This window comes from Phocoena phocoena, chromosome 13 (assembly GCF_963924675.1).
Source record: "Phocoena phocoena chromosome 13, mPhoPho1.1, whole genome shotgun sequence".
Classification (NCBI taxonomy): Eukaryota; Metazoa; Chordata; class Mammalia; order Artiodactyla; family Phocoenidae; genus Phocoena; species Phocoena phocoena.
Window position 1 is genome coordinate 60,852,263 of NC_089231.1, and position 25,846 is coordinate 60,878,108.

Below are 25,846 nucleotides of genomic sequence, written 5' to 3' on the forward strand. Positions count from 1 at the left end.
CCAAGAACTCAGAGCTTGTCCAGAACCGGAGAGTCTGAAAGGTGAGCCTGCTTCGGTGTTAAAGGTGCTGTAGAAGACATGGGACTCCTGGGTTTAGAGACAAAGGGTGTTATTCTCAGGGCACTGCAGGCAGCAACTTCATAGTTGTGTTGGTTTCCTTTGCCCCTCAGGTTCCATGGGGGCAACACAAAGGGGTTCAGTGCAGGTGGGTGCTGCCCACCTTGTGGGTTTGTGTCATAGCTGAGTAACCTTGAGTCTAGGGCCTCTGAATCTTTTGTGATGGGCTGCACAGAAACCTGCCTGACCTTTTTCCAGAGGAGGACCTGAGCATTATCACACTGGACAGTAAACAAACCTGCCCTCTCCTCACGAGGGAGATGCTAACAGTCAGATGCAAGACTGTTCACTATGTAGTAGATCCTTGAAAAGACGGTCTGTATGAAAGCCTCCAGGGCCTCCACTGGCAAAAGGTGCAGAAATGCTAGAGACCCATGGAGACTTGTCTCCCAACAGACCTCCGGGTTGGTGGTCTAAATGATGCTACGGAGTTCATGAGTTAACATTGGTGCACATAGCCTGTTTATTCTTGAGCTGCATCCCAGAGGCCTTTTCTGTTTCTGAAATGCTCCATGCTATATTTAGGACCACTTATCCTGAAATAAAATTTGATTCTCTTCTTAGTAAGCAGATACTGTTGAACTCAAGTTGATATACATGCTGAGGTGTTTAGGAGTCTTCAGTCACTTTGGAATGCATCAAAATAAGATGGATGGATGGCCAGAGATGGCTAGGTAGATTGATAGGTCTCAAAGAAAGTAACAGCAAAGTGTTAATTGTAGAGTCTAGGTTATGGGTGTATAATCATAATTGTCCACTGTTCAGTTTCTTTGAAGTTTTTCAAAATGCTGGGGGAAAAGCCAAGTGCTCTCCCCTTATTTTCCCCAAGTCAGTTTTCTTTGCAACTTAACAAAGCCTGGCATTTCAAGAAAACTTTAACGGCAATTTACATCAAAATAGGTATATATGATAACCATTTAAGAAACTGTTTAGTCGGAGTGGTTCTACTTTTAGCTGTTTTTAGCTTAATTGTGTTCTTTTTAAGAGTGGGAGGTTTGGGGAACTATTTAAAAGGAAATCATTGCTCTAAATTTTTTTTTAATTTATTTATTTTTGGCTGCGTTGGGTCTTCGTTGCTGTGCGCTTTCTCTAGTTGCGGCGAATGGGGACTACTCTTTGCTGCGGTGCGTGGGCTTCTCATTATGGTGGCTTCTCTTGTTGCAGAGCACGGGCTCTAGGCCTGTGGGTTTCAGTAGTTTGGCACGCAGGCTCACTAGCTGTGGCTCGCGGGCTCTAGAGCGCAGGCTCAGTTGTGGCGCACAGGCTTAGTTGCCCTGCGGCATGTGGGATCTTCTTGGACCAGGGCTCGAACCTGTGTCCCCTGCATTGGCAGGCGGATTCTTAACCACTTCGCCACCAGGGAAGTCCTGCTCTACATTTTAGGTATACAGCGTTTCATGCCGGAAATATATATTTAGGTAAAGGAGTCAGGCTAGTCTCACTTAGGACATGCTTCTGGGTGAGCTGCCTTAAACTTTTCCTACATTTTTGAAGTTCCAAGTTTTTTCCAAACTTTTTAATACAGGGACCGTATTTATGTATGTTACATTTCCATCTGTTAGAATTTGGGACTGAGAATAGGACTTTGGCTTACTGGGAATGATAATGTAGTAGAGCTAGGATAGAATACTTAGTGACAGGAAGTGGCGTGGGAGATTGAAGGAGGGCAGCCTGTGTAATTAAAAGGTGGAGTTTTAAAATTTAATTTTGTTTTTTCAGTAAAAGAGTTCAAGTAAATGTTACCTGTATTGTGTGGAATTTTGTTTTATATGGTATATTTTTACATATAAACAGTGAAATTTCATCTGTGAAGTAGGAAGTATCAGGTGGTACCTGTGGTTGGTGAGTAGTTTACAATCAAGTAATCATAAAATGGACTGTTGTAGTGATTGTTTCTAAATGATAAACTAAACATTTATATTGGACAAATGGCAGGATTTTCTTCAGTTACAGGGATTAAGTTTTAGAAATCCTCAAAACGTGAGTATTTATTTCCTATATAAGTTGCTTCGAATGTTTCACTTTTTCATCAAAACACTGCTTTTCACTTTTCTTTGTTTTTTTTTTTTTAAGCTTACACCAAGGGTCAGCTTCTCTTAAAAACAAAAACCTTTACTGTTTTTCATAAAAGAAAAATATGTACAGTTTAAAGAATTATCAAGAAGTTAGTAGCTCTGCAGTCACTGCTCAGGTTCAGAAATAGAACTTGTGTGTTGCAAAGCTCTCCTAGTACTTTCTCCCTGCAAAGTTAACTCCTGTTTTTTATGGTAACCATTTACTTGTTTTTCTTAATGGTTTAAACACCTAAGCATTGCAGGGGATGTTAGTAAAGCAGGAGATTATTGATATAATGCAGTGGGTTTTAACCTTATTTGACACGATATCCCATTTTGATATTTTATATTTTGTAATGCCCATTTTTCCATCCTGAAGTGAAATTCATATATAAAATTACATACCAACATACACAGTTAAAATTTTTTAATATAATGCCCTACCTGTAACATAAAGGAGAAGAAAGTGAATTTGTGATGAAATATGCATTTCAGTGTGTAAATGTTTGGGCATGACTATAGTAGAAGAATAATGAATTAGCCAGATCCCTGTAACCTACTTAAATAAATGAGTTTGGATTTAAGGGAGGTTAAGGAAGGAGTTATCTGATAGAGGGTTTTCTCTAACATTTTGAAATAAGGGCAAGAGAATATTTATGCGTGTGGGTAGAATCATGTGAGTGTGTCACCCATACATGTGTGCTGACTGGACCAGATGTCTGTAGGAATTTAAGTGTCCTGAGTGACATTGCTGTTGGTAGAATAATTTTCTGTAATGGTGAACTCACCTTTCAGAGTTTTAGGGAAAGAGAAAAAAGTTTCTTGTTTTACACAATAGATGTATTTCTGGGAAAGAGGTTTTTTTTTTTTTAACCAGTGTGGATTTCTGGAGGGGTATGTGCAGATCTGGTGGGATGGGGGCCTAATACTGTACTTGATTCCACGGATCTACCCGGGTGTTGCGAAATGTCTAACATCCTGTTCCTCTCTAACGCCCCCCCCCCCCCGCAACAGTAGCACCACCCAGTCCTAATGTCAGACAGAAGTACCTGACAGTGGCAGTATTACCCTGCATTTAGGCTTGTGTTGTAGCAGATAAATTACATAACTCTTCCTCTATTTTTGAGGGCCTGTAAGGGTAGATTCTGTCAGGTCTGTTTAACCTGCAGGCTCCAGGAATCCACGATACACCCCCACCCCAGATCGCCCCATCTCACCCTCACCCTCCAGAAAAACCCAAGGTAAAATTGTTGTGAATATTGCCTGTGTATGTTTTTCTGGGTTAGTATATAGTTTTCATGAGATTCTTAAAGAGTTTCTGTGACCCACAAAGGTGGAACAGATGTTTCTGCCTAAGACCTCTTCAAGCTGTTAAATCTGGTTATTATGCTAGTGGTCATTAGTACTTGCTGATTTTGCATCTTAACCAGGAAAATGGGCTCAGACTCTGAACTGGCTGCTGGGAGCAACCCTTACTGTGAGAGGCTTGGTTAGAGGGACACAGTGGAGTAGAAAATCTCAAATTCATTTGTTAGGTGGCTTTATTGTAGGTAATTTTACATTTTACTGATAAGGTTAACATATTCAGTAAAGAATTTGGCTTTTGAATTGGTGGAATTTTTTTCTTTTGACATATTATCTTCATCTTTAGGTAGTTTGCATTTTTATGTCTAGAAAGACCACAATCTATTATTTAAGATTTATAATCCCTTTTGGGCAATATAAAATGTAAGTACTGTTTCAGAATTCATATGTTGATGAAAATTGACACATTGTCATTTTCAAAGTCAGTTTAAAAAATCAGTTATTTTACCTTGTTTTGGATAGTTGGTACTTTCCTCTAAAATTGGGGAAATTTAAAAAATTGAATTTAAAATTACGAATTGAAACTTACATAATTGTTATAAAAATATAGGATTTTTAAAATTAAAATTTTGTAAAATGTTTCCTTTGTTATTTTACTAAGAAACTTTAAAAAATAAATTTATACTTAATGCTAATGTTAAAATCCTAGTCGAAATAGTCACATAAAAATGTACACATTCTCAGTTATCTGTAGTAATTTATGGATTTTCAGAATGTTAAGAAATGGAATCTATATCTTTAAAACTCATAGCTTTAATAGTTTAAAATGTGTCTTTAGCCAATGATTTTGTGGATTCACGCAGCAAAATGGACAGATTGGAGCTTTCCCCTTCACTCCCCCGGGCCAGTGTATGGTGGGGTAATTAGCTGCTAGCCAAAAAATGCAAGCAATTGGGATTGAAGAAGCAGCAAAGGATGTAAAATAATATATAAATGCAGTGATTAACTTGACCATATAATTCAAGCAAGCTGTCCAAAAGATTGTAGTTCTTATATATAGTATATATATTTTTTAAAAATGTGTACTTGTTGATTTAAATGCCTATTTCACATTAGAATTTTTTCCATAACTGGTTCTCTGCCTTTATATGCTTTCTTCTAATGTCTTATTTCTGTCTCTTCCCTTTCATCCCAGTTCCAAATCTTTATTTTTTTAGAAAATATCTTACAACTCACAAACTTTAAGCATAGGATAAAATTAATTCATTTCCTAGGACCTGAAATAAGTGCCTTTCATTTCAAGTCTCTTCTTTTCCTCTTCTTGCATCAGGCAGGTCTACTTTCAGCCCCTGCTCTCTTCCCAGTGCCTCTTCATTGTCTGTCTGTTGTTCCCCTTCACGCCTTTGTCTAAGATAATTTTCCAGTATTCAGCAAAATGGGAAACTTTATCTGGCAGAGTTGGGGAATCTTCTCAGTCTGGACTCTAAACTAGAAATATTTTAAAGTTTTAAAAGACATACTTTTTCTGGTTTATTTAATAAAGGAAAGATAGCCTTTATAATAGTTGTCTTTGATTTCAGCCTTCTAGCTTTTTTTTTTTTTTTTTAAGTATAACTTAAAATTAATTGTTTTAGAAACCACTGAAAATTGCTTTTGGGTTAGTTAGAAGTGTGTGGTTGCTGCTTCCATTGAGACATATTTATCTTCAGTCTCCAAATTAACAGGTATTCAGTTTACTGTCTAAACCTGTATAAAATATCTTTAGGCTTTTCTTCCGCCAAGAACAAAAGTGGCGGTACTGTTTCTCCACACCTTACGCCCCTTTTTTAAACAAAAAATGGTTTAGGACTTATTTAATTCAGGCAGGACTGCATCACCTTTTGGGTTCTTTGTTTTGCAGTTTTATGTTTGGGTGTAGAATCAAAGCTTAAAAAAAACTTTGTATGTAGAGCATTTGACACAGTGCTCTTAATAAACACTTGACAGATATGTGAGTGAAAGAATGAACGAGTGAAGGGATCAAACTTAGTTGAGGTGAAGCAAGAGCGCCCTGTCATTGGGTTCACTGGCTTCTGATGGAGAGGTTTTGTGGTCGGCTCTGTCAGGTGAATCTGAAGATTGGCATTGCTTTGCAGACCACTGGAAATCCCGATCTTTTCAGTCATGTGGTAAGAGCATACTCTAGGAATACAATTTTGGGCTTATTTCATAAATTGAAACTTTAAATATATATATATATATTTTTTTAAAAATATATTTTATTTGATAGAAACAATACATGTTCATGTAGTGATTTTATAAAGTCTGGTAAGGAATGAAGAAGAAAATAAAACTCGTTTGTGTGTGTATACCTGGAGGTATATTTAGGTACACAGACTTTCAGTACATACTCTATATAAAATTGAGGTTATGTGCATCCAGTTTTGAATTCTGCTTGTGTGTGTGTGTGTGTGAATCCAATTAAAATTTTTTTTCCCTGTTTTTGGTTTTTAAACCTTACAGGCCCCTTCACAGATGTAGTCACTACAAATCTTAAGTTGCGAAATCCATCGGATAGAAAGGTGTGTTTCAAAGTGAAGACTACAGCACCTCGTCGGTACTGTGTGAGGCCCAACAGTGGAATTATTGACCCAGGGTTGACTGTGACTGTTTCAGGTAGCAAACCATGTCCTGAATTTATGCTGTTCTTTTACTATATGCATACTGCTGCAGGAAATGTCTTATCTTGGGATGAGGGTGTATGTGGTCAGTTTGTAAGCAGTTACTGTCGTTCAAAAAATGTTATATCTATTCTTTATTTGTCCAGCTTACTACCACATTCTCTGCCCGTATTATTTTGTCTTTGAAATTTTGTATCATTTTTGTGATTGCTCATTCTCGTTCATTCAGGTCTCTAGCTGTTGTTACAAATTGCATGCAGCTATGGAGGTGTTGTCCTAAATCTTTTGCTTAAAAATGTACAGTGCCTCTTTTTTGCCAATAGTTGTAAACTTAGATACGTCTTTCTGCCTTTTATTGTTAATGCCAACAGTGTCCCGCACTTGAAAACTTTAGTTTTGTCACCCCCTTTTGTGTTTGCTTGTAGTCCAGGGAGTGTGCTTGGTTCCTTCCATGTGTGGATTGCTTACTCCTGCCGTGGAGTCTGTGCTGGTGCCAGAGTTAATGCCCTCAGACTTCCCTGACGATATCCTTTCATGATCGCATCTAACATAGCAGAGTGATAGGAAGCAAGTAGGAGGATGTAGTTTACTTATGGGAGAACTTCTCAGGCCTCACACAGAGACCATTTACTCTTACTTTCTAGCAGTAGTTCTCACCTCTGTGAAGGTCTGCTGTAATTGCACAGAGAGCAGGAACACACACGGACCTTTCCAGATTAGAATCTCTGGGGACACAACCTAGACATGTGTATGTTAAACAAAACAAAACATGCCTGTGTAATCCTGATAGGTATTCCTGAAATATTAAAATAATTCTGTATCAGTTTTCTAGTTTTCAAGCCCACAGCAGATTAAAAACAGAAAATTATACAAAGAGTGAGCGCCCGGGGCAGGCTCACTGAGATGTTCATCAGTGGAACCTGACTGCAGAGGCAGTCAAGGACAGACGTCAGAGTTCTTGGGGCACTTAATCCTCCCTCAGTAACTGTATTCCCAAACTCAGAGCTAGGAGGGCCTAGAGAAGATGCTTTTAGTGAGTCTTGTGTGGTGGCCTGGCAGGCCTGCTTTCATGTTTGTCTGACCGAACTGTCAGTTCATGGGCAAGATGGGTGGGCAATAAGAAGAGTGGGCAGTGAGCACGAGTGTTCTGGAAGTTGCTAAGTCCACAAGCCTTTTTAGCTCAATTGGAAGAAGATAAAATTATTTCTATCCACATGGTTAAAAATAGATTTTGGTGCAAACAGCTATATCCCTAGGAATCCATGGAACTATTCAGAAGGACTTTTTCTTTAGGATTCTAGCTTTCTGAAGTTTTACTGTATTAATGTTTCTTAAGAACCTGTATACTTCTCAAAGCCCTTTCTCTCACATAAGCCCCTTGTATTGAGCACCTGACTTACTAAAAACTCCTTACACACCTGTTACTGTTTCCATGCATGCCCTTGATCCCTCTCCTCCACTGAGAACTGGGACTCCAGTTTTCAGTGCAGTGCCTTTCCGGGTGAGCAGGCACTCCAGCCACGCTTCCTCCAGCAGCCTTCCCTGATTGACTCTGTCTACATACTCTCTCCTTTTCTCCCTCTCTCTCCCTCTAGCATGCACCTTTATGGATTTACTCCTTTAATCTGTGCTAAGATTGTCTTTCCCTTGTTACATGGTCTGTAGCCTTAGAAGTATGACTGTCATAAAGTCACAACCATGTTTGAAGTTTTCTTTTTATCCAGTTTCTAGTGAATAGCGTAGGGTGGTTGTTCAGTGAAGGGTGTTCCTGGAGATATACTGTGCTTTATCTGGGTTCTGGGTGTTTATCCTGTGCATTTTCTGCAGCTGTATATTTGGCCCTTAAAAATTTTTTTTTAACCATGATGGGAGTTAATGGACTTCTCAGACATACCTTATAAAGAAGATGTTCTTATATAATTGATATTTCTTACATTTGCTTCATTTCATCTGTCTTTTTGAAAATGTTGACATCTGTCTTAGAAATAATCTAAATATTAGCAGGGAAGTAATCTCCACAATATTGTATACATATTGTGTACAATTGCTGATTCATTCTTTATATTCTCTTATTAGATTTATATTACATAATTTAAAACCACATGGAACGTCTAAAAACCCTCTTGTAGGCCACTGAAAATCATAAATACTTCAGAAAAAAATTTGAATATAATTATTAGGAAGCTGGAAAAAGTTTAGAAATCATGAGGCTGTGTGGTTTCCATGTACACTTTGTTGTCCTAGACTCATTTAAACAAATTAATAAACTCTTCTTGAATAGGTATGTATTTAAAATCTATTTTAGAAAAATTAGTTATATCAGAACACTAATATATGGTAGTGAGTTTTTAAGTTACTTAGAATTTCTTCTATAAATATTTCAGTTGTCTAATTTTAAGAGCTGTTATCACTAAATACTAATGTGAAACCTAAGTTTATATTATAAGTGGTTTTAATAGACAATTTACTAGATTTTGAGTTTATAGGCATTTTAATAGTTAATGTTGGCAAAGTTTTGAAAAATTTCCAAACTTGTTTAGAGAGGGCAATCATAGATTGATATTTATTTTTTTTTAATAGACATTTGTTTATTTTATGGGTTGTTAAGGACTTAGCAAATCAGAAAGGTAGACAGTTTAAAAATAATTGGAAACCATAAAGTTGATTCTGGATCCTTACTGTAAATAATCAAGTGTGTGGTTTCTTGCACTTTTCCTGGTTTTCTTTAAATTTGCAAATTAGTGAGTGAGTACTAGGAATGCAAAGAAGCAAACAAATGCAGAAGTCACTGTCATGTGTCCTTTCTTCTTCTTTAGTAATGCTGCAGCCTTTTGACTATGACCCCAATGAGAAGAGTAAACACAAGTTTATGGTACAGACCATCTTTGCTCCACCAAACATTTCAGATATGGAAGCCGTGGTGAGTAGAGAAGTTGAACAGAAGTTGTCTGGGGAAATGTCGTTTAAACTGTGGGTTTTGTTTAGTTCTCCATTGAGAAACCTGGTTTTCAAAATTAACAAAATCTGTAAATCTGTTCACTACAGATAACCCTGACTCATTTCAAGAATGAAGGAATTTTGAAATAGTATGCCTTAGAGACAGTTTTGAAGTGCTACTATTAAGAGTGAAGTCCTGTAATCTCTAGGGATGTTAGTGTGATTTTAATGGATTGTGATAGTAGCTCTTCATAGGGTTCTATAGGAAGTTCTGTGGCATTGCCGGTACCTGTGGTGGGTGAGAATAACGCAGTGTGTACAGGCAGCTGTAGTCCTGGCTGACCTGGGGAACCCCCTGCGCGCGCGCGCGCGCACACACACACACACACACACACACACACACACGGCAGCTACACTAACCCTTCAGTTATCCCTTGAGGCGAAACCTATTTGTCCCCATCGTATCTCTGTCTCATTGTTTGGTTTTGTTTGCTTTTAGTGGAAAGAGGCAAAACCCGATGAATTGATGGATTCTAAATTGAGATGTGTATTTGAAATGCCCAATGAAAATGATAAATTGGTAAGTAGGAAAATATAAGAAAATTGGAAGCTGTTAAGCTCTCAGTTACTTTGAGATTGAATTCTGCTTCTGGTTTTGGCCTTTGTGATTGTGTGATATGGCTGTTCCACTTTATCAGACTCAGTGTTTATGGTTTTTAAAAACTTAATGTGTATATGCTCTTTTCATTTCATAACATTTTGTTCAAGAAGAAAAATACGTTTAGATACAAGCTGGATGATGGAGAAGAACCACCTAATTCTACCAAAATTTTGCTACTTAAACAACTTCAAGTTCTTTGTTAGAATGACACATGTGTATACATAAATATAATTAAATTACAGACATAAACCACTTTTTGGCAACTATATACCTGCAATCTGGGGATAAGATTTAATTTACATGGACAGTTTATTCCAAATTTGGCTATTCCCAGGTATTTTGTTCACTATTGATCAAAATACATCTGATTTTATTCCTTAGTAAACAATTTTTATGTTGTTTTTTGATTAGTGTGAGGCAAATACAATTTGAGGGACTGAAGTATATGTGCATGGAGTTTAAAAAGTAGTCTTTTTTTTTTTTTTTTTTGTGGTACGTGGGCCTCTCACTGTTGTGGCCTCTCCCGTTGCGGAGCACAGGCTCCGGACGCGCAGGCTCAGTGGCCATGGCTCACGGGCCCAGCCGCTCGCGGCATGTGGGATCTTCCCAGACCGGGGCATGAACCCGTGTCCTCTGCATCGGCAGGCAGGCTCTCAACCACTGCACCACCAGGGAAGCCCTAAAAAGTAGTCTTATAGAATGGGTTGTGGTCACTTTATTCCTTTTCTGAAACGCAAATTTGAATTTTTTCCTGTGGTTTGTAGGAGGGACTTGAAGGGTAAGTAGGTTTTTGTGTGTGTGCTTTAACATATAAAATAATATGGATAAATAGAATTGTTTGGCACAATCAGGTTCCAATTTTACATGACTTTTTTCTTTGCTCTGGAGGCCATTTGCCCTATTAAAAAGTAAACTTGCAGATTAAATACGTGGGGTCAATTGTTATGTTACTCTTAGGATAAGCTGAAATGAAGAAGTGCCTGAATGGTAATTAGCTGTTGACCAAATCATTTATTGTGTTTTTAATGCCTTATTAAAGGGATTTTAAAATATTTGCCAAATACCAAAAAATGTGAATACATATGTTGTTACTGGAAAGTGAGATTTTGATGGCATGTTGATGCTTCCCATTTGGAGTTTACTTTCTCTTTTGCTAGGCTGCCAGGACGCTAATAGCTTGCATAACTCTTATTATTGGAACCAAGAAAAGAGCACATTCATCTCGTTTGACTTATTTTATTTCTAGTTTTATTGAGCTATAGTTGACATACAGCACTGTATAAGTTTAAGGTGTCAGCATAAACACTAGTGTTACATATATTGTGGAATGATTACTACAGTAAGTGTAGTTAACATCCACCATCTCATATAGCTACCAAAAAAAAAAGTTTTTCCCCCTCTGATGGGAGCTCTTAGGGTCTGCTCACTTAACAGCTGTCAATATACCAAACAGTGGTGTTAGCTAGAGTCAGCATGTGGTACATTACATCCCCAGTTCTTGTTTATCTTCAATTTTGTACCTTCTGGTACCCTTCATCCAGTCCTTCCTCCCCGTTCCCCGCTTCTGGTAACCACAAACCTGATCTCTTTCTACAAGTTTGGGGCTTTGTTGTTGTTTTGTTTTAAGATTCCATGCATAAGTGAGCTCATACAGTATTTGTCTTTCTTTGACTTATTTCACTTAGCATAATGCCCTTAGAGTTTCGTCCATGTTGTCACAAATGGCAGGATTTCCTTTTTTTAATGGCTGAAATAATATTCCATTGTATCTGTATATTCCAGTCTGTATATATATATACCACAACTTCTTTATCCATTCATCTCCTTTTTTTTTTTTTTTTTTTTTTTTTGGCGGTACGTGGGCCTCTCACTGTTGTGGCCTCTCCTGTTGTGGAGCGCAGGCCCAGCGGCCATGGCTCACGGGCCTAATGTGGGATCTTCCCAGACCAGGGCATGAACTCGTGTCCCCTGCATCGGCAGGCGGACTCTCAACCACTGTGCCACCAGGGAAGCCCTCACATACTGTTTTAAGGCACATCTCAGACATAATTAATTTCATCTGTAACTGTTTCAGTATATATCGCTCAAAGATAAGGACTTTAAGGAAAGGAAGAAAAGAGCAATGACAATACTATCATTAGTCTTTGAAAGCTTAATATATCATTAATATCAGACTATTCAGGCAGCATTCACATTTGCCTCACAAGTGTCATTTAAACATTTGTGGTTTTTTTTTTGCGGTACGTGGGCCTCTCATTGTTGTGGCCTCTCCCGTTGCGGAGCACAGGCTCCAGACAGGCAGGCTCAGCGGCCATGGCTCACAGGCCTAGCCACTTCGCAGCATGTGGGATCTTCCTGGACCGGGGCACGAACCCGTGTCCCCTGCATCGGCAGGCGGACTCTCAACCACTGCACCACCAGGGAAGCCCTAAACATTTGTTTTTTTTGCAGTTTGTTTGATTTGAAATCAAAATAAAGTCCACATACTGCTATTGGATGATATGTTTCTTAAGTCTCTTAATCTATAGAGTCCCTCTGTTTTTCTCTTGTAAATTATTTATTAAAGAAACCAAGTTTGTCCTGTAGACTTTCCCACGGACTAGATTTTGCTGATTGCATCCTTCAGGTATCTTTTAACTTCTCTGCTGTCTTTGGTATTTCCTGTCATTGGATCTAGAGACTTGATTAAATTGAAGCTTATTTTTGCTGGTGAGGGAGAGGCAAGACTACTTCGTAGGTGGTTATCTATTCTCTCAGGGAGGTACCTAATGTCTGATTTTTTTTGTTTTGAAGTTAGCAGCTGTTGGTGTGCAGTGTGTAGATGAGTGGTCCCAGCCAGGGGTGGTTTGCCCCCCACGGGACAGTTGTCAATGTGTGGAGACAGTTTTGGTTGTCACAGCTAACGTGGAGGGTCTACAGACGTCTAGTGGGTAGAGGCCAGGGATGCTGCTCAACTTCCTACAATGCACAGGACTGTCCCCACAACAAAGATTCTCCAGCCCCAAATGTCAGTACAGTTGGAAGTGAGTAAATACAGTTTAAGTCCATTGATTCATTCAAGGTTGTGTAATGGTGACTTTGTCATTACTGCTTCATTGTATTAGTTAGAGAGTAACTGGAGCTCATCTGATACCCGCTGATTCATTCAATGGTGGAGTTCTAAAGCTTTCTCTTAAGTTATAGGCTTTCAAAAAATGAGTTGGTTACAGTGTCCCTCTGATGATGTGCAGTCAGCTTTCCGTCCTCCTTCCTTTCCTTCCCTCTTTGCCGTGTTGTTATGGACTCACGGACTTAAACTTCCTACTGTTTCAGCCCCTTGCAGTTATCGTATTGGTGATCAGATTGGCTAGTAGCCGCTCCTGAGTCCTTTCACCTTAGTAGTCTTTGGTAATTTCCTTCATGTCTAATATGGCAAGATACTTCCAGGCTCAGACCTGGGATTAGACGTTTCTTCAAGCTCTGGGTCCTTTCAGTGGGAGATGGTATTTCGAGACCACAAGCCTGGGCACTGGGAGTAAGACAGTGATTTTTAGTTTTGTGAGAATTCCTATCAAACCATTCTTTTGGCCAAGATTCTAGTGGAGGCCTGATTGTCAGTTGAAGGCACTTCTAATGGTAAAATTTTAATGGTGAAATTAGTCAGTATCACATAAATCACATAAGATGATGCTCATCCTTTTATTTTTTGAGGTGTTGTGATTGTGTTTAATGGTTGGGTTATGTTCTTGAAGCTCTTGGATAATTTAAATTGTGTAAAATCCAACACTATCTGAGAAGAATGGGCAGGTCCTCTTGTGCACCAGCTGCAGCTGTGCTGTTGGAATATAGCAACTCATATGGCTTCTTAGCTTTGCTGTTATGCTTCTTGATGGACATTTTTAAGTGTTTGGAATTCACATTTCAAGTTTGGCACATAAAATGAGACTTTTAATATTTCAGTGTATCAGATTTATATAATTCAAATGTGCAAAAATATTTGTATCTATACTAGAGGTGGCCTTAATTGATTAATGTGCATGTTAAAAAGAAGGGCTGAAATACAGCTGTGTTTTTATGAGGCGGTGTTTGCCAGAATGTGTTGGTTTGGAAGGGCTCTGTGGTCAGATGAGTTTGGAAAAACGCTATAAATAAGCACACTGCATATTTGCACATTAAAGGCTCTGAATAAAGAAAATCTGATTAATCTAGTATTTCTTTTTTGTTTCATATAATGCAATTAACTTCCCACGGAATGCCAGATGTTCTGTAAAATACACTTCTGGAAATGCCGTTCCTGTGTAAACTCATTCTTGTGGAGCTGCTAAACTGCAGGTTCTACGAGAAATCCCCATTACTGAGGGATCACTGAAGTGGGCGCAGCCTGGTACAGACCTGGTGCTGTCCGAATTGTTGATTAGTGACTTCCTGTCAAGTCATAAGCTTACTGTTGCATCGCATCCTTTACAGAAAATGTGAAACCTCAGAGTAACCAAATCTGGAGTGTTTATAATAGTGTAAAATATATAAAGTTTTTTGTATTTGTTAGAATGATTAAAGATGAAACCTTTTACACACACACACACACACACACACACACACATAAAACATCTCTTTTCTAATACTTTATTCATGTGGTAATAAAACCCTGTTGGTAAGACCCTAATAGTATCTTGCCATTTCTGGTTTAATATTGTCTACAGATGAAGTTGATGAAACTGCTTAAAGACCATAGTATCTCTAACATACTGGTTTCTTTTTAGTATCCATAGATACAGTTACGAAATTACTTAATATCCTTTTTCTGTATGTCTGTCTTCAGTTTAGTATGAACTTTGTCTGTTAGGAACTTAGGGCATCATTGAGTAGTGTTTTACCTAGATAAAGCTTGTCAGTTTACTACAGACAAATTGGTAAGATGCCATATGAAGCTGAATCCTGACTACACAAATTGATTAAAGATGAAACGCCCTTATTCAAGGAAAACACATTTCTAAATGTGCAAGATTCACAGAAATATGAGAACTGTTGGTAGCCTGTATTTTTAGAAGTAGAGTACAAAATATATTTTTTAGTTTATATAGTCATGATTGCTGTTAGTAAATTCCTATAGTGACATGGTTTGACCCCTTATTTATTTTAGTTTGTTTGTCAATATGTTTTAAAAAGTTCGTTAATTTAAGCAAACTTCAGTATAGTTTTTTTTTGCGGTACGCGGGCCTCTCACTGTTGTGGCCCCTCCTGTTGCGGAGCACAGGCTCCGGACACGCAGGCTCAGCGGCCATGGTCACGGGCCCAGCCGCTCCGTCGCATGTGGGATCTTCCTGGACCAGGGCACGAACCCGTGTCCCCTGCATCGGCAGGCGGACTCTCAACCACTGCGCCACCAGGGAATCCCCCAGTTTAGTTTTTAACTAAGTTGCTGGTGACAACTTTAATACACAGCTCTCTCCAGATGGCACATGTACTTTGTGTTCATCCTTAGTGTTCAGAGCAGTGGAGAAGCCCATGTTCAGTTACACATTTACTCCAAAGAGTTGCTCATCAGAATTTATGATCTTTAGTAATCAACTTAGAAAAATTTGGTTAGCATCCAAAACAGTTAGATAGCACAATAGCTATCATGGTTATTGATACTTTCTTCTCAGAGTTGGTGTAGGTAGCAAAACGTGCTGTTGATTCAGTGTTTCTTATGTTAGGTACCCCATCCCACTCTCACCCCTGCCCGCAGCTCCTCACCCACCTCCCCGAGCCCTCCAAAGAAGTAGACAGGCAGTTAAGTACATTATGTAAGTATACCTTTCCCTGTTTGAGGATCTGGATCTTTTTAGGTGTGCTGTTAGTTCTTGGGCATTTACTGTTTCTAAAGACAGTTGGAAACAGCTGTGTTGTTATTTTGTTGATTTCTTTAGGTTTTTTAGGACCTTGATACTGAATATATAACTCAGAAAATGATTGAAGTTTTTAGTCATCTTGTAGGATAAGAAAGATGCCAGCTTTAGAAGTATGGTGGTTGAGTCCGTGTTTTTATTTTTATGGTTTAAAGAGATCATTTTTGTGATAAAACAGTCCTAATTTATTTGGAACCATCATTAGAATATGGGCTTCTTTTTGGAAAATAGCTCTCTGATTTGGATCATACATAGAATGACCTAGGAGTCCAAGAACCCTTTTATTTTAGAATAAAAAGAGGTACTACTAATAGTTATTCCTGGACAACAGGCATTAACTAATACTGCCCTTAGGCACTAAGGTGTGTGGTCCCCCTAGTCCTCGGGGACAGCAGGACTTTGACTGGATGCATTTCAGTAAGGTAATGGCCCACAGTCTTCAAATGAGTTTTGTTCAGAGCTACTACTGAGAACCGCTCAGCACATTCCCTGGGTTGTTGATAGCTGGACGCAGATGATACTGGAGTGTTGACTACTTTACATTTTACAAACTGGAGTTCTGTGAATTATTAGCTCTTTTTATTTATTATCAACTCTATATTATGAAATCTAATGTCCAGTTAGTGGTTGTGTTTTTTTTTAGGATTGAGTGTGGTTTTAATTAACTTGTTATGATGTTTTATAACCTCTTCAATTCTTTATGTTGAAATAAAAAATTTTTTTTGGTTTATTTTAGGCCACCAACTTTACTTGACATTTTCCAAATTTAGAAAAATTGTTACATTTTATTTATGCCCTCCATTTAACATCTATCTGTTAATGACATATTTTCTAGGGAAAAATACTTGTCATAATGAAGCCTGAAGGACTTAAGAATAGGGAATTTCAGGGGTCCTATGTATAAAGACTTTTTGTAATGAAATATACATTATTTTCTGTTGAGACAAAGAACAGATTGGGGACAATGCATTATTAAGTAAGATGGAGTTGTCTTAGTTATGTACAATGACCTGGATATCAGTAAGTATTTTTTTTGTTTGTTTTTATTTTTGGTTGTGTTGGGTCTTTGTTGATGTGCGTGGGCTTTCTCTAGTTGCGGCGAGCGGGGGCTACTCTTCGTTGTGGTGCACGGGCTTCTCATTGTCGTGACTTCTCTTGTTGCAGAGCACAGGCTCTAGGCGTGTGGGCTTCAGTAGTTGTGGCATGCGGGCTCAGTAGTTGTGGCTTGTGGGCTCTAGAGTGCAGGCTCAGTAGTTGTGGCGCATGGGCTTAGTTGCTCTGTGGCATGTGGGATCTTCCCGGGTCAGGGATCGCACCCGTGCCCCTGCATTGGCAGGCAGATTCATAACCACTGTGCCACCAGGGAAGCCCTCAGTAAGTATTATTTCAGAGTCTGCTTCAACCTTTTTGTATAGTATTATTTTTATGTGTATTAAAGGAATTAGAGAAGATAGGAAGAGAACTGTGGAGATACTAATGGAATACTAGAATGTTCTGTGTGTCTTTGTTTCTTGATCCTGGGGGGTAAGAGTGTGTGTGTGTGTGTGTGTGTGTGTGTGTGTGTGTGTTTGGGGAGGGGTGTCGTTGAGTACAGGAGAGGTTTATAAATCATTACAATTTTCGAACCCTTGAAAAAATTCATTTAACTTAAACATTGTTCAGTTAGAGTGTTAGCAAAGGTAAGAAAATAAGAAGTGCTTGTTCTTCAGGTACTGACAAGTATTGAGTAGTAACAAAAATTAAGAGCCACACAGAAGGTACTCATTCTAGGACAACGTGAGGCTGGCTTAAGTTTAATAAGGTTTCTACATTTAGTTAGTGAACATAATGCAAGTTGATTATAGCTAATTAATAGAAGAAGTTGAGAAATGTTGTATTTTTTGCTTTAACATAGCTATTATTATTATTTCTTATGCGTAACACATCTTTGTAGAATAAGGTGATTGTTTTAGAACCTAATGATTTCTGTGTTAGTCATTCCCAGTCCCATGCAGGAGAAGTCAGAGCTTGGTGTGAATCCGAGAATGTGTTTCCCCTGCACCTCAGGGTATTGCTCCCCCGGGGCCGGCCCTGGCTGTCGCTCCGCCGAGCAGCATCAGCAGCACAGTTGGAGCACCTGCCAGTTATAGCGCGAAGAATGAGCCCAGGGGACTCAGTGTGTTCAAACAGGAGAAACAGGAGGGAGCTAACAGATAGACAAGTCTGCCAGTGTCACTGGTTATGGTGATGTGGTCACCCAGCACGTACGAGGTGTTTATTGTGTGTTGTGAAGGAATTAGAGTTGAAAATGTCAGATACGTTTAAAATTACAGTAGAACCACAGTCACTTAAAAACCAGGCATACAAACTATTCTGTTCTAAAACAACAAATACCACACTTAATAAAATCTCAGTAGTGAGCAGGACAAATGTAAGTGGGAACATTATTATGAAATTGGTATAATTTTCCCTGTCACTGAGATTTGGGGAGCATCCTCTAAAAAAAATGTGAACAGACCAGCAGGTGTAGCAGTAAAGGTGGGAGCTGGTGAATATCACTCTCCAGGCAAGTATTTGTGTTTATATATTTAAAAAAAAGATAAATGAGATTACTGCTTTATGTTTTCTTATCCAGTACAAATAATACTAACCCTTCTTAAACTGTCATTGTTAGTTATTTACAGTGCCCCAGGGTAGGAGAATTGTGGCAAAAGCCCTGAAGATCTTAGGTCATATTTGAATTTATTCATGTCTCCGTGTGTGTGTGTGTGTGTGTGTGTGTGTACACTTAACATGCACTCAAGTGCAATGCCAGCGCATCAGTAGATGACAGTGACCTCCTGGTGGTGTCCTGGGTGCTATTTGATTCCCTTTCTCATTTCCTGCTTCTTGGGAGCTCCGGGAACCTCACAGTTTGAACAGGCTGCTGATACTTTGATTTGGCTTTGCAGGGAATGTGTATACTAAGGCTTAAACAAAACCTGATCCTTTGTCTAAATGTCTGATACTTTTAAAATTTCGTGATTTTAGTTATTTACTTCTGGGAATCACGATCCTAGAGAAGAAGAGTAAGTGGGTTGTTCAGAGTGAAAATACGTCTTCGGTAACTTTATTATTCAAATACTACCTCTTCCCAGTTAAGGCCTTACTCAGGCCTTCTGACAGTTTCCTGCTGTGGCTCTTGGCCTTGCCTTTTACCTCCCTGTAATACACTTGATCCCTTACTCTTAACAGGAGTCACGAGAATGTAGCCTCGTGTTTACATTCTTTGGCTCCTTTGTCCATCCCAAGGCTTCAATGCAAAAACCGAATTTGCCTTGTATTTATATTTCCTTTTCTGAACAGTCCCAAAGTCCTCGCTTTCTCTAATTACCCCCAAAAGGAATAATTTAGAATATTGGAACTGAAATTCTAAAGGTTGTTTAAAAAAAAGTGCAGAAGTAAATTCAACTTATAGATAGGAGATTACTGCAGGTAGGCTAAATAATATAAAAGGGTGGAAAATGTACGAGATACCGTGTTTTCTCTTATCTTGATACCATGGCCTGACCGTCAAGTCTATTCTGAGTTGCAGTGTTAGATATAATGTGCGTGCAGTGTCATTCCTCAGCTGCCTCAGAATCAGAGCGTGTCAAGTCCCTCCAGTTTGCTTGTTCCATGGTTCTCAGAACAGCCAGTCTCCTCTTTCGGGACCAGTCTGAAGCAGCTCTCAAGGAACACGCTGTTTTTCTGGAGCCAAACCTCACCGTGGCGCTCCTGAAGGGAAGCCTGTAGCTGTCTCAGCAGCCTTAGTGTTCCCACCAGGCTCCGCAGCTTGTCTCCACACCCGTGACTCTCCCCCCACCCCACCCCTTTAACCACCGCCCAGGTAGCTTATACATGGTTCTACTTAAATTAATTAATCAATCAATAAATTAGATTTTTTTGCCTCTGCTCTGTATGTTGCCTGGTTTGTAGGGGCCTAAATGGTCGTGAGCACATGGGGTAAGTGGGTTTACTCAGTGTGACTGTTGTGTGACTTGCTTGGCTTACTTTCGACAAGGGTTTAGGCTTCACTTTTATCATTTGCACTCTCGTCTTAACATTTATGCTCCACAGATTGGTTATGACATTTCTTCTCCTTTTTCTTGTAAAAGCAATATATCAACATTAAGGAAAATTTTCAATAAAAAGAGAAATCTAATTCTGCCACCATGAGAAGATATTGATTGACATGTTAATTAAAATCCCAGAGTGGGAAGCTACTCATCAAATGTCTAACGAGTGAAATGTTGAAGTAATTTTGGTAAGGCACAGAATAGAATATTTAATGACATCGTGTCATTTAAAATGATAATTAGAAGATGTACATATAAATGAATAAAGATTAAAAAGTTACGTGTATGCTGATTTTATAAAATATGCATATGAAAGAGAATATTGGAAGATAATATATAAATAATAGTTATTTTAGGTTGATGAGAGAATGGGAGGTAATTCCCTTTCTCCCTCTTGTAATTCTCAATTTTCTGGAATTTCAAGAATTTGTGTAAAAATAAAAAGCCAATTGTGAAGAGTTTGATGATTCCTCATTCTAATTTTTTTTGCCTTCACTTTTTGGCCTTTTGTATCTCCTTGTAATTTCTTAGTCACCTTTCTGGTATGAGTGTGATATTTTCCCCCAAACCTAAAGATTGCTGAGTTGCCGTGTTGTTGACTGTTCGTCTTCACAGAGGAAGGCCATGTGCCATTCTGGTTCCCAGAAGCTGGACTAGTTCTAGGTTGGAAAGTGCACACTTGAGAAGTCATTTTGAAATGAATTCTAATTACTGTTAAGGAAAAGAATAGGAAAAGAAATTGGTGGAGAGCAGAAACATCTGAAACAGGATTTGTCACAGTACCATGAGATTGGTTGGGACGGGGAGGACAGAGCAGAGAACAAGAGGCTCGCACAGGAAGCACAGAGCCGGATGGTGAAGCAGGCTTCCTAAAACCCATCACAGCGGGGACGCTTCTGAAGAGAAGTGGGAAAATCTGAATGATGACTGGAACCTCAGTACAGTACTACTAATTTTTACATGGATTTAGACAATGGCGATCAAATCACAGCCCCTTCATACGAAATACTAGTTTTGTCCCTGTTTATACTGAAAGTAAATTCAGGAGCTGGGATGCTGTGTTAGGTGTGTGACCTATAACTAAATCTTCCTGATGAGTGCTGTGGAAAATGCCATAAAGTTGATTTTGGAAACGTTCTTGTTAGAAGTTTATATCTGAATAAAGCGGTTTATACCTTTCTTTTTGAAAAATTTTTTTAGCAAGTAAAATTTTAATTAAAGACAAGAATAGTGCTAGTCCTCTTAGGAAGCTTGTGAAGGCAGAGATGAGATTCCAGTGGATGGGTGTTGAGTTGAGGCTCAGGGTTGCTTAGGCCCTGCCCCGTGCCTTTCTCTCCATGCCTTTGCCACTAGTTCCAATGGGTGAGTGCTGGCAGGAGTTAAGATTTGGGGGCTCATAATTTTAAAGGTACCTGAGTACCACTGTGGTTCCATATTGAGTTTCATGAGTTAAAGCAGGTAGTGTTACTAATGATTTGAAGGGATCGTTTATATTTGAGTTTAAAGTCATGAAGTGGACTCCCTCCCCTCTTTTTTTCCCCATGATACATGTTTGTGTTCATCATCTCCCCTTCGGTGCTCATATCCTTCAGTTATTTTTCCCCATGAATAGAAGTTAGGTTTTCTTTCAAGTGTTTTTCTTAGGTAGTCTCCTGATTTCATTGTGTGTTTGCAATAGCATCCCCCCTTCCCTCCAGAACCCCATTTGAATCGCAGAATCAGAGCACTGAAAATGAACTTCATGTTTGGATTTTGGTTGGCATCACTCAGCATACTTATTGAGTAACTACTGTTGGCCACAGTGCTGGATTTAGGGGTAAATGCAAAGAGGAATGGCTCTTGCTTTACCCAGGCTTTGAAGCATTGTAGGAAAGAACACCAAAAGTACAGTGTTGTGCTGTGTGCTCAGTGCTCTGGTGGAGGTAAGTGCACAGGGTGGCGGGCGCAGAGGAGGGGTGGTTCACGTGCTTTGACCTCGCTGACTGCTGGTGTTTACTGCTGTCGTCCTGTGCAGTTGTTCACAGATGACCGGGCATTGCGTATTTAAAAAGCTTTTTAATAATGAAATTGAAAACTGTCAAAACTTTGCGTGTAAATAATTTCTTGGAGATGGATGTTTGGAGTTCAAGTTGTTTAAAAACCTGTAAGGAGAGTTAGTCAGTTGAAAAACGCCCCGCCTGCTGTCTTTGTGCTGCAGAACGACATGGAACCCAGCAAAGCCGTTCCCCTGAACGCTGCGAAGCAGGACGGGCCCGTGCCAAAGCCACACAGTGTTTCCCTCAATGATACTGAGACGAGGAAGCTCATGGAAGAGTGCAAGAGGCTCCAGGGAGAGATGATGAAGCTATCGGAAGAAAACCGACACCTGAGAGTAAGTGCTCGCTCCTGGGAAAGGAACTTGATTGCAATGAAGGCAGCGGGGAGGTGAACGTTGTTGGGCCATTTTGTCTGTCAGCTTTTACATTTACCCTTTTTCAGTTCTTTTTCCTTTTCCCCAGTTTGCTTCTGTCCTGGCCTTGGCTCCCCGCCAGCCTCTTCTTACACTTTGGCAGTGGCTTCTTGTGTCCCGTGCTCCCTTCCCAGCAGCTGGCCTGGGTGTTGGGGTCTGGCCGTGGCCTTGCTGGCTTCCTCTCTCGCTTGTGCAGCCTTCTCATTCTGGGCCCTGGTCCTGTCACCTGCTGCAGCAGTGCTGTCCCCAGACTGGCACCCCGTTGTCCAGGGCGCTTGAAATGTGCTTAGTTGGAATTAAGATGTGCTGTGAGTGACATGGTGCCAAAAATACCTCTTTTTTTTCGTATTGTTACATGTTGAAATAATATTTTGGTTATATTGGATTGAATAAAGTATATCATTAAAATTTTGCCAATTTTTTGTACCTTTTTAAATGTGCTGTTAGAAAATTTAAAACTCCATGTAGGGCACCCATTGGAAGTGCCTCTCCAGGTCGTGTCGGTCAGCACTGGGCTGGGGGTCCTGGAGGAGCCTCCTCTGCTATAGCAGGAGCACTTCCCTCCGAGGGCGGCCCAGCGCCCTGCCCTGCCCACGTGGCATGCACACACGCACACACGTTTCATGGTGCTCGGTTCTCATCACCTTGTCAGTATGACCTTTTCTGGGACTCTCTTCCCCTGAAAAGAAAAGAGAAACAGTCTTGGAATGCTGCCTCCTTCTGTTTCCAGGCTACCGCTTACCTCTTCTGGCTCCCATTGTCCGTCTCCCTCCAGCGGGCTGGGGTGTCTCGGAGGCAGGGGCTGTGTTCACCGCCTCTGCGTTCACGGCACACGTGCACAGCGTTCATTCACATTTGAGTGAGTGAGCAATGGGCTGTGGGATAGTGTGGAGTTTGCTAATATTTCAAGACCTGAAGACCTTTAAGTTGCTTTTTGAGGCTTTGTTTGAAGCTTTTCATGTCAAAGTAGATAGTATGGATACTAAAATGTACTTAAGGTAAATAAGCTAAACTGTGGGATGTCATCTATATCTGGTTATTTCATAGCCTGTGGAAACTACACTCTGGATCAAAGGCACTGTGTCTTGGCTTGATGTGCTGAGACGGCTTTTCTGGCTGTTTCCTATTCCACAGCCCCGCCGCAGAGGCCCCTACCCCCAGCGCCTGTCTGGAGAGTGGAGAGGTGGTCTCATGTTACACCCACACCCACGCCCTGTGGAGTTTTAAGGGTGCTGTTTTTTGTTACTTTCCCTTTATGTGCCATGAGTTCCTCAGTCCTGTATGTGATGGAAGATGTGCTCCTCAGTGTACTGAGAGCCACAGCCCGTCGCCTGGCTGGGAGGGAGAAGTGCCTGGGTCGGGCCGGGCTGGGGAGATAGGTGATAAGATTGATTCCCGGTCCCGACTCTTTATGGACTAACGTTCTGTAGATGTTATTTGAAAAAGTGTTCTGCTGTTTAAAAGAGAAAACAAAAGAACCTTGAAGACCACTGGTTTACAGAGTCAACTTCTGGACCTTTAACAGTTCACACTAAGGCCCATCATCATTGGTTGCCAGGTTGACTTCCTTGAGGGGTCTCATCACTGCCCTTTATGTTCCGCAGCCCTGGCCTTCTTCATCCAGCCTGTGCATCGGAATCTGCCGTGAGCTCTTAAACACACGTGTTCAGGCCCTCCCGAGACCCCGGGAGGCAGAATCACCTGGAGTAGCCTTTAAAGTTCTTGCTGGGACTGAGCATCATTGTTCTGTCCACACGGGACTAATAAGAACAAGACCCAAACCCGCAAACCCTCAGAAAATCCAGTCATGCAAATAAAACAGCATGACATCAGGTGCACTCTTACCCTGGGTGTTATTAGTGCACACACTAGAGGAACGAATCAGTGTGAGAGGTAAACAGGAGCTTGTGCTGAGGAGGTGAAAGCCTGCCCCGTATTCATCTGGTTGGGATGATGGACCAGGTAAAGCCAGCTGCCTAGGTAAACCGGTGTCAGTATTTTCCCCAAGGTCATTCTGCAGCTGGTAAAGTGTCATAACAACCTCTGCTTAGAGTGACTGCTGTCCCGTTACCGAGAAACCTGGTCCCCTAAAGTCACAGACTGACGGTCAGAAACTTCGCTGGGTGAGGCTGTGTCAGTCAGCACAGAGCAGCCACCTGGTCTGGAGGATGGGAGTCACTGTGATGGCAGAGAAGCGGCCTCCCTTTCTGGTCCAGGTGCAGAGCCTCAGGTGCGGGGCTCTGCCTACAGCTTCCCACCCCTGTTGTATTTGTAGTTTCCAAGGAAACAATTCTGTCTCTCCTCTACAGTCCAGACTCTGGTGCTGACCCTTTTACACAAAGACCTCCTGCTTTGCTTTGAGCACATTGAAACGCTGCATTTAAATTTCATCCTGCACTCCCCCTCCCCAGTCCTGTAGAGTCCTGTCTCTTCCCTGCGCTCTGCTGTGTGGGGCCCTGCTTGCGGCAGGTCAGACTAATGACCTCACTTTGTTTCTGGTGGTCTTTGGCTGATGGAGTCCAGCGTGAAGATGCTGTCGGCCACCTTGGGGAAAGTGCGTGCGTAGGATTCTTCTTTAATTGTATTAATATTAGTGGGATTTTCCCTTCCGTGTAAATACAACCGTAGCTGATTTTTCAGATTTTTAGAAGTATATTTCTTGGCTCTAGTTTTTAAAATCAGCATTATTGAGGTATAATTTACATTCCATGAAGACACCCATTGCGAGTGTACAATTCAGTGATTTTTTTTTTTAGTAAATTTATGGAATGTGCAGCCATCACTGGAATCAGATTTTAGACTGTTTGTATCACCCTAGAAAGTTTCCTTAGGCTGGGTAGCAGCTCGTCCCTGCTCTTACCCCCAGTCGCATGCATACTGACCTGCCTTTTGTCTGTATATTTATAGCTCACTGGTCGTATGAATATTTGTTTTTAAAACCTCTTCTTGTGCATATATTTTTTTCTAGGATGAAGGCTTAAGGCTCAGAAAGGTAGCACATTCGGATAAACCTGGATCCACCTCAGCTGCATCCTTCAGAGATAATGTCACCAGTCCTCTTCCTTCACTTCTTGTTGTAATTGCAGCCATTTTCATTGGATTCTTTCTAGGGAAATTCATCTTGTAGAGTGAAGCATGCAGAGTGCTATTTCTTTTTTTTCTCTTGACCAGAAAAAGATTTGTTTACCTACCATCTCACTGGTAGTGTGGCCCACAGTGACCATTCTTTGTGTGTACAGCGTCATATAGGCCTCGCCTGTAACAGTCTCACGGTTAGAAACACAGTAAGAGCAGAGTGTTGGGCTCCCGGACGGCGTGAACGTCACCAGACCATCCCTAGCAGGTGTCATTGCACATTCAGTCCTTTATGAAATTCATAAATAAAGAATTGTTCTTTCTTTGTGGTTTTAATAAGAGTTCAAGAATTGTTCAGAGTCTTGTAAATGTTATTTTAATAATCCCTTTAAATTTTATCTGTTGCTGTTACCTCTTGAAATATGATTTATTTAGATTGCTAATCCCACTCATTCAGGAAATGCCAAGAGGTATTCTGTGGGGAAATGGTGCCTCTTACAGTGTAAATTTTCTCCTTTACCTTTGCTAATATCATGGCAGAATTTTTCTTATCCCTTGTGAGGCAGTTGTTGACTGAGTTTTTCATCCTTCCAACCCTGTCCCATGGTATTTAACACAAAAATAATAAAACTGTTAACAGATTCT

General features: G+C 40.3%; 1 protein-coding gene across 2 annotated transcripts in view; it reads left to right on the top strand.

Annotated features, from left to right (window-relative positions):
• The window catches only part of VAPA (VAMP associated protein A), a 37,810-nt gene extending 12,557 nt beyond the window's left edge, over positions 1 to 25,253 (top strand). The window contains exons 2-7 of one of the 2 annotated variants that reach the window (XM_065889848.1): positions 5,979 to 6,131; positions 8,953 to 9,056; positions 9,573 to 9,653; positions 17,648 to 17,785; positions 21,875 to 22,048; positions 25,095 to 25,253. In XM_065889848.1, the coding sequence (XP_065745920.1) occupies positions 5,979 to 6,131; positions 8,953 to 9,056; positions 9,573 to 9,653; positions 17,648 to 17,785; positions 21,875 to 22,048; positions 25,095 to 25,253 (809 nt within the window). The remainder of the gene's footprint in view (positions 1 to 5,978; positions 6,132 to 8,952; positions 9,057 to 9,572; positions 9,654 to 17,647; positions 17,786 to 21,874; positions 22,049 to 25,094) is intronic. The other variant, XM_065889849.1, reaches the window with a different exon arrangement.
• Positions 25,254 to 25,846: the final 593 nt, after the last annotated feature.